Source organism: Oncorhynchus masou, chromosome 28 (assembly GCF_036934945.1).
Source record: "Oncorhynchus masou masou isolate Uvic2021 chromosome 28, UVic_Omas_1.1, whole genome shotgun sequence".
Lineage (NCBI taxonomy): Eukaryota > Metazoa > Chordata > Actinopteri > Salmoniformes > Salmonidae > Oncorhynchus > Oncorhynchus masou.
The window spans coordinates 8,336,706-8,349,505 of NC_088239.1; the positions used below are offsets into that span (position 1 = coordinate 8,336,706).

The following is a 12,800-nucleotide window of genomic DNA, read 5'->3' on the forward strand; positions in this document are numbered from 1 at the left end:
AACAGTGTATGGCCCAAATTAGGCCAGCAGCAGTAAACACAATTAGAGCCACTTTAAAACAAAACTGACACTAATTAGTCCACTAATTAGATCAAGTTTGAGCTGGTAGCTCTGATATAAGGTAACTCAGAAAAACAGTTTGGAAAAATTGGACAGCCCAATATGATATGTTTCGGAATACAAATTAGGATTCGCTTAATTGCATCATTTTCTAAGTAACACTAGTTTGGGGAAAATAAATAGTCCGTTTTGCGGGTGACAGAAAATGGACTCATAATATTGTCATGGAAAATATTATTACTAGTTGTAGTAGGGTAGCCTAGTGGTTAGAGTGGAGGGGTGGCAGGGTAGCCTAGTGGTTAGAGTGGAGGGGTGGCAGGGTAGCCTAGTGGTTAGAGTGGAGGGGTGGCAGGGTAGCCTAGTGGTTAGAGTGGAGGGGTGGTAGGGTAGCCTAGTGGTTAGAGTGGAGGGGTGGCAGGGTAGCCTAGTGGTTAGAGTGGAGGGGTGGCAGGGTAGCCTAGTGGTTAGAGTGGAGGGGTGGTAGGGTAGCCTAGTGGTTAGAGTGGAGGGGTGGTAGGGTAGCCAAGTGGTTAGAGTGGAGGGGTGGTAGAGTAGCCTAGTGGTTAGAGTGGAGGGGTGGTAGAGTAGCCAAGTGGTTAGAGTGGAGGGGTGGTAGAGTAGCCTAGTGGTTAGAGTGGAGGGGTGGTAGGGTAGCCTAGTGGTTAGAGTGGAGGGGTGGTAGAGTAGCCTAGTGGTTAGAGTGGAGGGTGGTAGGGTAGCCTAGTGGTTAGAGTGGAGAGGTGGTAGAGTAGCCTAGTGGTTAGAGTGGAGGGGTGGTAGAGTAGCCTAGTGGTTATAGTGGAGGGGTGGCAGGGTAGCCTAGTGGTTAGAGTGGAGGGGTGGCAGGGTAGCCTAGTGGTTAGAGTGGAGGGGTGGTAGGGTAGCCTAGTGGTTAGAGTGGAGGGGTGGCAGGGTAGCCTAGTGGTTAGAGTGGAGGGGTGGCAGGGTAGCCTAGTGGTTAGAGTGGAGGGGTGGTAGGGTAGCCTAGTGGTTAGAGTGGAGGGGTGGTAGGGTAGCCAAGTGGTTAGAGTGGAGGGGTGGTAGAGTAGCCTAGTGGTTAGAGTGGAGGGGTGGTAGAGTAGCCTAGTGGTTAGAGTGGAGGGGTGGTAGAGTAGCCTAGTGGTTAGAGTGGAGGGGTGGTAGGGTAGCCTAGTGGTTAGAGTGGAGGGGTGGTAGAGTAGCCTAGTGGTTAGAGTGGAGGGTGGTAGGGTAGCCTAGTGGTTAGAGTGGAGAGGTGGTAGAGTAGCCTAGTGGTTAGAGTGGAGGGTGGTAGGGTAGCCTAGTGGTTAGAGTGGAGAGGTGGTAGAGTAGCCTAGTGGTTAGAGTGGAGGGGTGGTAAAGTAGCCTAGTGGTTAGAGTGGAGGGGTGGTAGGGTAGCCTAGTGGTTAGAGTGGAGGGGTGGTAGAGTAGCCTAGTGGTTAGAGTGGAGGGGTGGTAGGGTAGTCTAGTGGTTATAGTGGAGGGGTGGTAGGTTAGCCTAGTGGTTAGAGTGGAGGGGTGGTAGAGTAGCTTAGTGGTTAGAGTGGAGGGGTGGTAGGGTAGCCTAGTGGTTAGAGTGGAGGGGTGGTAGGGTAGCCTAGTGGTTAGAGTGGAGGGGTGGTAGAGTAGCCTAGTGGTTAGAGTGGAGGGGTGGTAGAGTAGCTTAGTGGTTAGAGTGGAGGGGTGGTAGGGTAGCCTAGTGGTTAGAGTGGAGGGGTGGTAGGGTAGCCAAGTGGTTAGAGTGGAGGGGTGGTAGAGTAGCCTAGTGGTTAGAGTGGAGGGGTGGTAGAGTAGCCTAGTGGTTAGAGTGGAGGGGTGGTAGAGTAGCCTAGTGGTTAGAGTGGAGGGGTGGTAGGGTAGCCTAGTGGTTAGAGTGGAGGGGTGGTAGAGTAGCCTAGTGGTTAGAGTGGAGGGTGGTAGGGTAGCCTAGTGGTTAGAGTGGAGGGGTGGTATGGTAGCCTAGTGGTTAGAGTGGAGGGGTGGTAGAGTAGCCTAGTGGTTAGAGTGGAGGGGTGGTAGGGTAGCCTAGTGGTTAGAGTGGAGGGGTGGTAGGGTAGCCTAGTGGTTAGAGTGGAGGGGTGGTAGGGTAGCCTAGTGGTTAGAGTGGAGGGGTGGTAGAGTAGCCTAGTGGTTAGAGTGGAGGGGTGGTAGAGTAGCCTAGTGGTTAAAGTGGAGGGGTGGTAGAGTAGCCTAGTGGTTATAGTGGAGGGGTGGTAGGTTAGCCTAGTGGTTAGAGTGGAGGGGTGGTAGAGTAGCTTATAGTGGTTAGAGTGGAGGGTGGTAGGGTAGCCTAGTGGTTAGAGTGGAGGGGTGGTATGGTAGCCTAGTGGTTAGAGTGGAGGGGTGGTAGAGTAGCCTAGTGGTTAGAGTGGAGGGGTGGTAGGGTAGCCTAGTGGTTAGAGTGGAGGGGTGGTAGGGTAGCCTAGTGGTTAGAGTGGAGGGGTGGTAGGGTAGCCTAGTGGTTAGAGTGGAGGGGTGGTAGAGTAGCCTAGTGGTTAGAGTGGAGGGGTGGTAGAGTAGCCTAGTGGTTAAAGTGGAGGGGTGGTAGAGTAGCCTAGTGGTTATAGTGGAGGGGTGGTAGGTTAGCCTAGTGGTTAGAGTGGAGGGGTGGTAGAGTAGCTTATAGTGGTTAGAGTGGAGGGGTGGTAGGGTAGCCTAGTGGTTAGAGTGGAGGGGTGGTAGAGTAGCCTAGTGGTTAGAGTGAAGGGGTGGTAGAGTAGCCTAGTGGTTAGAGTGGAGGGGTGGTAGAGTAGCCTAGTGGTTAGAGTGGAGGGGTGGTAGGGTAGCCTAGTGGTTAGAGTGGAGGGGTGGTAGGGTAGCCTAGTGGTTAGAGTGGAGGGGTGGTAGAGTAGCTTAGTGGTTAGAGTGGAGGGGTGGTAGAGTAGCCTAGTGGTTAGAGTGGAGGGGTGGTAGAGTAGCCTAGTGGTTAGAGTGGAGGGGTGGTAGGGTAGCCTAGTGGTTAGAGTGGAGGGTTGGTAGGGTAGCCTAGTGGTTAGAGTGGAGGGGTGGTAGGGTAGCCTAGTGGTTAGAGTGAAGGGGTGGTAGGGTAGCCTAGTGGTTAGAGCGTTGGACTAGTAACCAAAAGGTTGCAAGTTCAAATCCTTGAGCTGACAAGGACTAAATCTGTCATTCTGCCCCTGAACAGGCAGTTAACCCACTGTTCCTAGGCCGTCATTGAAAATAAGAATTTGTTCTTAACTAACTTGCCTAGTTAAAATAAAGGTGACATCCTTTGGGGCTTGTCATTTGAATGGGTGTATGATGTGCATTCTGAGAGAATGGCATGGTGGGTGCAACAGGTAATAGAACCAAGCAGTCAACCATCATTAAAAAAAAAATCATATTTGACATGTTCATTGCTTTCTGTTCCCCAGTATGTTTGTGTTCTGTATTCATTGGTCTGGGGCATGTGTAGGTCAATAGAATAACATTATTTGTATTAAACACACACCATTCTGTGACCCATTCTTCAGCTATGTCTTGAAGGAATTTTAGAAATGGTTTCATACATCAGCAGCCTGGAGGCTGGATGTGATTCGCTGTATTTATCAGCTTGCTCTCTCCCACAATTCAACAGGCACCAGAAGGAGAGAAGAAGAGGGCGACAGAAAGTATTTAAATAAATAGATTGTTTGTTGAAGTACTACAATACAACATAAATAGCCAAAGCTAAAACGGGGAACCTTTGCAACACACTTTTGTTTTATTTTTATAGCTAGCGAGATACAGTTGCTTCCACGAAATGTGTTTGACTGCTAAGCTAGCCGACTGGCTAAACTAAGTAGCTAGCAAGTTAGCTCAGCTCGGTTCCGGCCTAAAATAGCTAACGCTCGCTCCATTTTCAGATTTCGGGAGAAAAAAAAGCTATTCAAGTGTACATTACCACGTATGCAGATGTTCATCTAACGAAGTAAGTACCCAAATATACATTATTACAGATTGTTTAATAAACACATGGCTAATGAATGTAGCTAGGCAGCCAAGTTAGCTAGCTATAGTAAGGTTATTTGGCTAGGTGAGCTAACTTTGTTGACCAGACCGCTAAATGCAGTATTACGTGTCGCCACATTATTAACATTTTGTTAACTAGCCGTTTACTACATTGATATTCAGCTGTCAAGGTGAAACTGACGTCGGATTTTAGCATACCTAGCTATGATTCATCATGTCACAGTTCTCTCTGAACGATTTAACAATGTAAACATGGCTAGTTCGCTAGATGGCTAGCAGAACTAAAGACTGTAGTAGGCCCAGATGGCTTACTAGCTATTAGCTAACATTGTTAATTTGGCAGCTGGCACACACAAGACCATGCCGTTTAACACCACAGCCAATTATTTAATAGCAATGCAAGTAAACTGAACAAAAATGAAACAATTTCAAGTATTTTGCTGACTTAGTGCATATGAGGATATCAGTCAATTAAAATAAATACATTAGCCCCTAGTCTATCGATTTCACATGACTGGGAATACAAATATGCATCTGTTGGTCAGACACCTTAAAAATGTATGCCTGCCCATACCATAACCCCACCACCACCATGGGGCACTCTGTTCACAACTTTAACATCAGCAAACTGCTCATCCACACGATAATACACGTGGTTGTGAGGCCGGTTGGACATGCTGCCAAATTGGAGGCAGTTAATGGTAAAGAAATTAACATTAAATTACCTGGCAACAGCTCTGTTGCACATTCCTGCAGTCAGCATGCCAATTGCACACTCCCTCAACTTGTGACAAAACTGCATAATTTAGAGATGCCTTGATTTGACCCCAGCACAAGGGGCACCATGTAATGATCATGCTGTTTAATCAGAGTCTTGATATGCCACACCTGTCAGATGGATTGATTATCTTGGCAAATGACAGATGCTCACTAACAGAAATGTAAACAAAGATGTGCACAACATTTGAGGGAAATAAGCTTTTTATGCATATGGAACATTTCTGGGATCTTTTATTTCAGCTCATGAGACATGGGACCAGCACTTAACATGTTGCGTTTATATTTTTGTTCAGTGTAGTTAGCTACCTATGATTTCAGGTGTGGTTGTTTGGATGGCAACTACTGTATGTGTTGTCAAAACATGACCTTTTGAGGTTAGAAACGTAATCAATAAACTAGCTGACTTTTTTTTTTAGCAATGACAAGGGCCTAAGCTACCGATACTTAGTTATGGGCATTCATTCTGTTCATATTTTAGCTGGCTATCGAACATTTCATTTTGAAACAGTGTGTAAATAATATTTAGCCAACAATAGCATGATGAACACTGTAAAAGAGACGTGTAAAGACCCCAGGTGAACGATAGCAGAAACCTCTTCAGAAAATGATTCCGCAATGTCACTGTGGTTGGTGACATTCATAGTTGTACCTACAAACAAATGTAGGTCTTTTTTTATTATTATTTCTTGAATCCCCATGATATTGCGATCAGATTCAACATGATCACATGTTTTATTTATTTCTAGAGCAAGGGGAAGCTGATGGAACTTTAGTCCAGCTGAGTCACCAATTCTAGTCATGCAATGGTGAGTAATCACTTTACACTGTGCACAGATAATACGAGGGTAAGCTTATCAGTAAACATCAGGGTGTGTCAAACGTCTGTAGAGGCGTGCCTGTGTTGTACCAGGATTATCTGCATTGAACGAGGGTATTGATTACCAATATAATGTAGGTAGAGGAACTGTCGGCCTAATGTTGGCCCACCCAAGAATTATAGAAACATTATTTGGTACGAGAAACACTTAAATGACTGTATTATGAAGAAAAATAAATAAAGTGGAACTGTAGTGATTTTTATTTGTGTTTTCTCTTAAGGGGATGAGCGCTCTGCAGTGTGTATGACCAGCTGTCTCCAGCCTGATGGGAGGACTCTGTGGATAGCAGCATCGTCTTCAGTACTCCAGGAGGAGAGTAGCCGCCCCTGCCAAGGAGGGCCGTTTAGAATGAAGAAAATCAGCCTTAACACCATCCGCAAGTCCCTCAACATCAAGGTCAAGGAGGAAGGAGGGGGGGACTTTGTCATGCTCCAGCAGCCCTCGCTAGCGGCCGACTTCTCCAAGGAGGAATCGCTCTTCGGAGGCTGCTACACTAAAGATCTTGCGGGCTGCAACCTGGGAATTGGTGATGTGGGTGAGGAGAAGGCGGGACACAACAAGGGCCGGTCTAAGAGTGAGAGCCTGATGGGTTCTCTGAAGAGGAGGCTGTCGGTCAAGCAGAAGGCCAAGGTCAAAGGTGGCTCATTAGCCATGGGGTCGGCTGACGATGATGACACCTTCTCCTCCTCCTCGGTCCCAATCAGCTTCAACGAGGTCAAGGCCCAGCGTCCGTTACGATCAGCGTCGCTCCGTAGCCACCATTACAGCCCGTCTCCATGGCCCCTGCGGCCTGTCGCTTCAGATGAGGCCTGCATCAAAATGGAGGTGAAGGTTAAAGCCATGGTCCATTCCCCCAGCCCAGACCTGAATGGCGTGAGGAAGGAGTTCCGCCACCATGACTTTCAGATGGAGAACATCTTCCAGGAGCCGCAGAACGGAGACCTGAACAGTGACAAACACGTGCCTGTAGTCCTGGGCTTCACGCCACAGGACTACATTCAGTACACCATGCCTTTAGAGGAGGGGATGTACCCAGAGGGGTCCCACTCTGTCCCCCACTCCTTCTGCCTGGACAGGTCGCTGCCTATGGAGGTGGTGACGGAGGCGGACAGTAGTTCCCTCCACGCCGACCACCAGAGTCAAGAGGACCAGGATCTGGTGAGTCTGAACCGGAACCTTCCAGCGGACCTCTTCGTGGAGTCGCAGTCGGTGAACGGCCTCTTCATCGGCTCTACCGGTGTGATGCTCCATAGCTGCAGGGTCAACGCTCAACAACACCCCGCTCCTCCCCAGCGCTCCCCTCTCCTGCCCGCGTTACCCAGCAACAACATCTCCAGGACTTACTCCAGGTTCGGCGGGGCAGATGGCCACGTGGCGGCCCGGGTTAGGCAACACCTGAACTTTGACCTCGACTCTGCTCCAGGGGTGAGTCGGCTGTACGACTCAGTCCGGAGCAGTGGACCAATGGTAGTAACCAGCCTGACTGAGGAGCTGAAGAAGCTAGCCAGGCAGGGCTGGTACTGGGGACCTATCACACGCTGGGAGGCCGAGGAGAAGCTGGTCAACCTGCCTGACGGCTCGTTTCTGGTCAGGGACAGCTCGGACGACAGGTACCTCCTCAGCCTTAGTTTCCGCTCCCAGACCAAGACCCTCCACACCCGCATCGAACACTCCAACGGACGCTTCAGCTTCTACGAGCAGCCTGATGTGGAGGGACACACGTCCATGGTGGACCTGATAGAATTCTCCGTCAAAGACTCTGAGAACGGAGCCTTCTGTTATTCTAGATCTCGCTTACCAGGGTCCGCCACCTACCCCGTCAGGCTGACCAATCCCGTGTCTCGGTTTATGCACGTGCGCTCTCTGCAGTACTTGTGTCGGTTTGTGATTAGACAGTATACCAGGATTGACCTAATTCAGAACCTGCCTTTGCCCAACAAGATGAAAGATTACCTGCAGGAGAAGCACTACTGACTCGGTTGACACAGATGTGAGATGGGACAGACAACGTTAGCAACTTGCACTTTTGGGTTCAGTTTAAGAGATTCAACAAAGGTTTACAGACATCTGTAGTTTGGAGACGATCGATTGGGTTCCATTGGCTCTTTGTTTGTGTCCAGGGATGTCTGAAATTGAACCCTATTATGTATGTAGTGCACAACTTTTGCCCAGAGCACTAGCTTAAAGTAGTGCACTACATAGGATGTAATTTCAGATTACACTTTGGTTATTTTTATTAGTGTCTAGTCCTCCGTTTCTCAGTTAAAGGATTGTCGCCAAGCCTCCAGAGAGACGTATCATAGCATCTCCGTTTCCCAGTTATGGTTAAGTCATCGTAGCCTAGCCTCCAGAGACGTATCATAGCATCTCCGTTTCCCAGTTATGGTTAAGTCATCGTAGCCTAGCCTCCAGAGACGTATAATAGACTATCCATTCATCAGATAAAGGGTTAAGTCATTGTGGCCACGCCTCCAGAGTGACATATCAGAGAATCTGTCAGGAAGTGTGCAGCGTGACTAAGTTACAGCTAACAACATTTATCAGCAGTGAGATGGAAAGATCAATATTTCTCTCCCCAGTTGCTGTAGTAAACTGTAAACGCTAGAATGGCAAGCTCAGCCTTCTGAATAATGTCAATGTGTTTTTGCCTTCTGACTGAAATGTACAGATTTAAAATATACATTTCATTTAATTCACTGCAGCCTTTTAAGATGTCAAACCCAAGCCAGCTTTTAATGAAACCATAATGAAATGCATATCCAGTCAGATTTTTTAAAATGTATTCTTCATTTGGCTATTTATTTTTGAAAGATTTCCCTACAACTCTAAACACAGTGGGGCATATCTTTTGACAAACAATTATTATAATTTGTTTTTGCATAAACAATTTTATCCTCTTAATTTCTGAGTTCTTAAAACAGGGTTAATTCAACCTTATTTGTCATCCATCAAGTTGGTTAATGACAACTGCTAATAAGAAGTGTAAGCTGTATGTGGGTGCATGTAGACAACTTTCTCTCTCCCACTATAATGGTACTATTAGGAAAGATACAGGATAGTTTGTGTCGTCATGCACTTCAACTTAATAAGCATGCATCAATATCATCGCTTTGTAAAGGAAAATATCAGTAAGTAATTAACCTGAAGATAAAAACATTTATTAACTGCTTCTTGAATTAGGAGTGTCAGAAAAAGCTGCCCTCGGAACAATTTAAGTGCCGTGTACAGTATGCTTAGCTCTGTGTGCATGAAGGGTGTTTGAACGGTCAGACGCTGTAGAGTCCTGGGCCAACTCGGTACACAGGACGGGAGTATCGACTAAAAAGGGAACGTCTCATTTTCATTTCTAGAGTAACATTTATCACTAAACACATTTTAAGGAAACTTTGTGAAAGGGAATCTCAAAAATGGGGCTGCTTAGGTCGAGGCATTTGGGGAGGGGGTTGGGGGGGGAGCCAGAATAGATGACTGGAGCCCCTTCCTCATATTTGGGAGGTCGCAAGGAGAGTGGGAGGGGAGATGTACGTGACAGAATTCCCTCCCAGTGCAGTAATGTCCTTCTCCATGGAGAATGAGCTTGAGGCTTTTGTGGGAAGTTTGCCCAATGACTTGCATGAGTGATGTCACGCTGTCATACTCTCGACTTCATGACAGTTTTCCAGTTTGACGTTTTAAAATGGATCCACTGTCATGCTTCCTGTCAATGTTAACCTACATATTCACAGTCTGGCCGGGCTGTTTTGTATCAGAACAAAAAGGGACAGAAGAATACACTGTATGCTATGCAAGTGCTTTCTAAACAGATACTTTGACAAGGAATCATAGTTTTACACATGTTAAAAGGATCTCCGACTACTTTGGTAGGCTGGTAGATATGTATAGTCTAGGCCTAGGTAGTAAATATCTGTTGGTATCTAAGGTGGTTACCATGACACCCGGATAGCAGAGGGTAGATAAGATTAGACGACGTCGGCATGTTTCAAAAGTGTTGCATAAAGATTTGTTTGGCATTTTATTGCTTTGAAATGTATAGTAATGAAGGATCTAGGTAATGTTGTCAGTCTGGTGCAGAAGGATTGTTCTACTCAGTTATGTCGCCATCACCAGCTGGGTGTTCTGTGTGCAAGGACTCTAATATTCGTTTTATTTCCTGTGACTTGTGACATTAAACTCTGTCATTTTGTGGACTCGTAGGGTGTTTGTTACCTGCAGGTTACACCAGGGACATAGCTGTGTGTGAGAGGTTACACCAGGGACATAGCTGTGTGTGAGAGGTTACACCAGGGACATAGCTGTGTGTGTGAGGTTACACCAGGGACATAGCTGTGTGTGAGAGGTTACACCAAGGGACATAGCTGTGTGTGAGAGGTTATACCAGGGACATAGCTGTGTGTGTGAGGTTATACCAGGGACATAGCTGTGTGTGAGAGGTTACACCAAGGGAATGGCTGTGTGCATGTTTTAGCAAGGTAAAATATTTTTTATCATGTAAGACAAATCTCCACTTGCTTGAAGATGAAGCCACGTTTTTGGGCACGGTTCCTCACCGGTAAATTTCCATTGTTTCCCCTTACTAATATTGTCCCTGGAATGATGGCATTAATAAAAGTCACAACATACAGTCCAACGAATGATTTCTCCTGAGCACACACAGGTGGGGTACCTGTTAATGAAATGAACTGAATTTTGTTATTATGTCTATGGGATACAAAGGGTAAGACAGCAGTTTCATATCTAAGACTGTTGCTAGGTTATCAAGGAACAACGATGACTAGAATGTGGTACATTGAATTGAAGAAAACAAATGTGAAATGAAAATGTTTAATTGTTTGACGAATGTACGCTTTGTTGTATTTTTTTTAAACATTTTATTCAGGGTCCGGACAAAGTGCTTGAGGTGCTTAAAGTAATTGAATTTGGCACTCCTGAAATTCAAGTACTGGAATACCTTGAAAATCAGACAATTTCTCCAGTTGGTACATGAAAAGTACTTGATCAAATATGTTTAAGAAAAAATATATATTTTTAAATGTATTGGTCTTGCATATTATTATCAGGCAGAGTACAGTGTTATTTCCTCACGTTTGGCGCTCTAGTTGCCAGGTGACCACACCAGCCACTCAGCCAGGCTGGTGCAGAACTGACTGATTATGTGTCACCAATAGCTAAAACGCTGGGCAAATGTAGATTAAATCCTACCTTTTGTGCGTATGGAACATTTCTGGGTTCTTTTATTTCAGCTCATGAAATATGGGACCAGCACTTTACATGTCGGGTTATATATTTTTGATCAGTGTAGTTTACCTACAAATAAATAAAAAAACATGTACCACTACATCACTGGACCCAATCAACTCATACCGTGTAAGGTGCACAAAAATGCGTCAGACTTTGACATGGGTGAATCGGCCCCGAAGAGCCACATGAAGGACGGAAGACAATGCTGCATCCAGTGCCAGTTCTACATCGTGACCTTTTTTCTCTGCAACAACTTCCAGAGCTTTTTGTTTTTACCAACCGCCTCGTTCACGCGTCGCCAGCGAAATTCAGCTTTATTAAGCTGCCGCCGTTCTGGTGGCCGATCAGGTGCCATTTCCCCTCACACAGCCCACCCAACCTTCTCCCGACCCGCGACTCTAGAGCTGCCATTCAGTAAACAACATGCTTTTGCGTAGCTATTAAGTAGTAGATTCCCAAATGCCCAATTAACACTAGTCCTAAAGCTGGAATTGTGTAGTAATGTGAAATGTGTTCACCATTAGGCATTGCCCAAAACTCTGCTCATCACTACTCAAATTACAACATCAGTACTGACTTACTGTTCATGTATGTAATACATAAGTAGAGAAATGATGTATTATTGAGTAGAATTTGTAAGGTAGTGATGAAATAGTAAGTTGTATTTTTCCATCAGGTTGTGGTGTTATACTGTCATCTGGTGGTAACTAGAAAAAATAGCATAAAAGGAACTATTACAGATTGATGACCCTTGAAAATAACTATTAGTGCTTGAAAAAGTACTTAGAAGTCCTTGATTTTGACTTACTACTGTCTGTACGAACCTTGATTTATTGTGTGGCAGAGCCAGGCAAACTGGTCCCCAATTGGCTAAACACTCACTGAGTCTTTATTATGGGTGTTTCTCTGCTATGATACTTCAGTAGCCCGTGACTTGTTTTGTTCATTATCACTGAGTCATTGCCTTCCTATGTGTGACTTTTAGAGGTTGATGCTTATTCAAACTGCTGAAGCATTTTTTTTAAATTCATGAGTTGTTTAGCAGTTGGCGAACAAGCTTCACCCATTTTATATTGTTTGTTTGTTGCGCATCTCTGCAAATGAAGGTGATTTGTTTACAATGATTTGGTGAATACCAGTTTTTATCCCCATCTTGGTTATTCTCGCTTCTATCATGGACACCTTTGGTACAATTGAAAAAAAAAAAAAAAAAGTTTTGTTTTTGTGTGTTCTACACATTTGAGTTACTTCATGAATATGATATTGCCTTTCTTGTATTAAACTATGGGGAAAGAGTGTCGCCATTTTGAAGTATGTACACACTGACTTTTATCACCTTGGGAGAACAAAGTAGATTTTGCAATTTGTAAACAGTTTTAGTCAGTGGAAAAATCATTAGCTATTAGTAAGTCCTTTTTTTTAGAAGGGGAAAAACAACTTCAGTTTACATTGTCTTTTTCTTTTGAAAAATAAACGATTGTGATTTATTGCACATTTTGGATACAGTTGAAGTTTTTGTATAAATTATAAATAAAAACTATATTCAGAGTCTGTGGTAATATATATATATTTTTTTCTTCTATTTGCTTCCAGTGTTTTAGAGAGAACACCAGAGTAACCAACGGTCCAGTGTACTTTAAAATGAACGGGTTGTTCTACTTTATCGCCTCTGACCACAGAACATTGGTTGTCCAGTTTCAGTTAATTCCCCAACGATTCTACATGTTGAGCAGGTGATCGCCAACACACGGTGGCCACCCGCTGTGTTCAGACGTTGGTCTTTCATTGAGCAGATGCTTTTATCCAGAGTGACATACAGGAGCAATTAGGGTTTAGTGCCTTGCTCAAGAACAGCTTTTTCACCTCATCTGCTCACGGATTCAAACCAGCAACCTTTTTTTGGTTCCTGGCCCA

General features: G+C 45.2%; 1 protein-coding gene across 1 annotated transcript; it reads left to right on the plus strand.

Moving 5' to 3' along the window:
* Positions 1 to 3,597: 3,597 nt before the first annotated feature.
* Positions 3,598 to 12,434, plus strand: LOC135517135 (suppressor of cytokine signaling 6-like). Its single transcript, XM_064941170.1, has 3 exons — positions 3,598 to 3,949; positions 5,517 to 5,576; positions 5,869 to 12,434. The coding sequence occupies exon 3, from the start codon at positions 5,892 to 5,894 to the stop codon at positions 7,620 to 7,622; it is 1,731 nt and encodes a 576-aa protein (XP_064797242.1). The 5' UTR covers positions 3,598 to 3,949; positions 5,517 to 5,576; positions 5,869 to 5,891; the 3' UTR covers positions 7,623 to 12,434.
* The last annotated feature ends 366 nt before the right edge of the window (positions 12,435 to 12,800 follow it).

Coding starts and splice junctions, on each gene's coding strand:
- LOC135517135 (XM_064941170.1), top strand. CDS start 5,892: ATGACCAGCTGTCTCCAGCCTGATGGGAGGACTCTGTGGATAGCAGCA.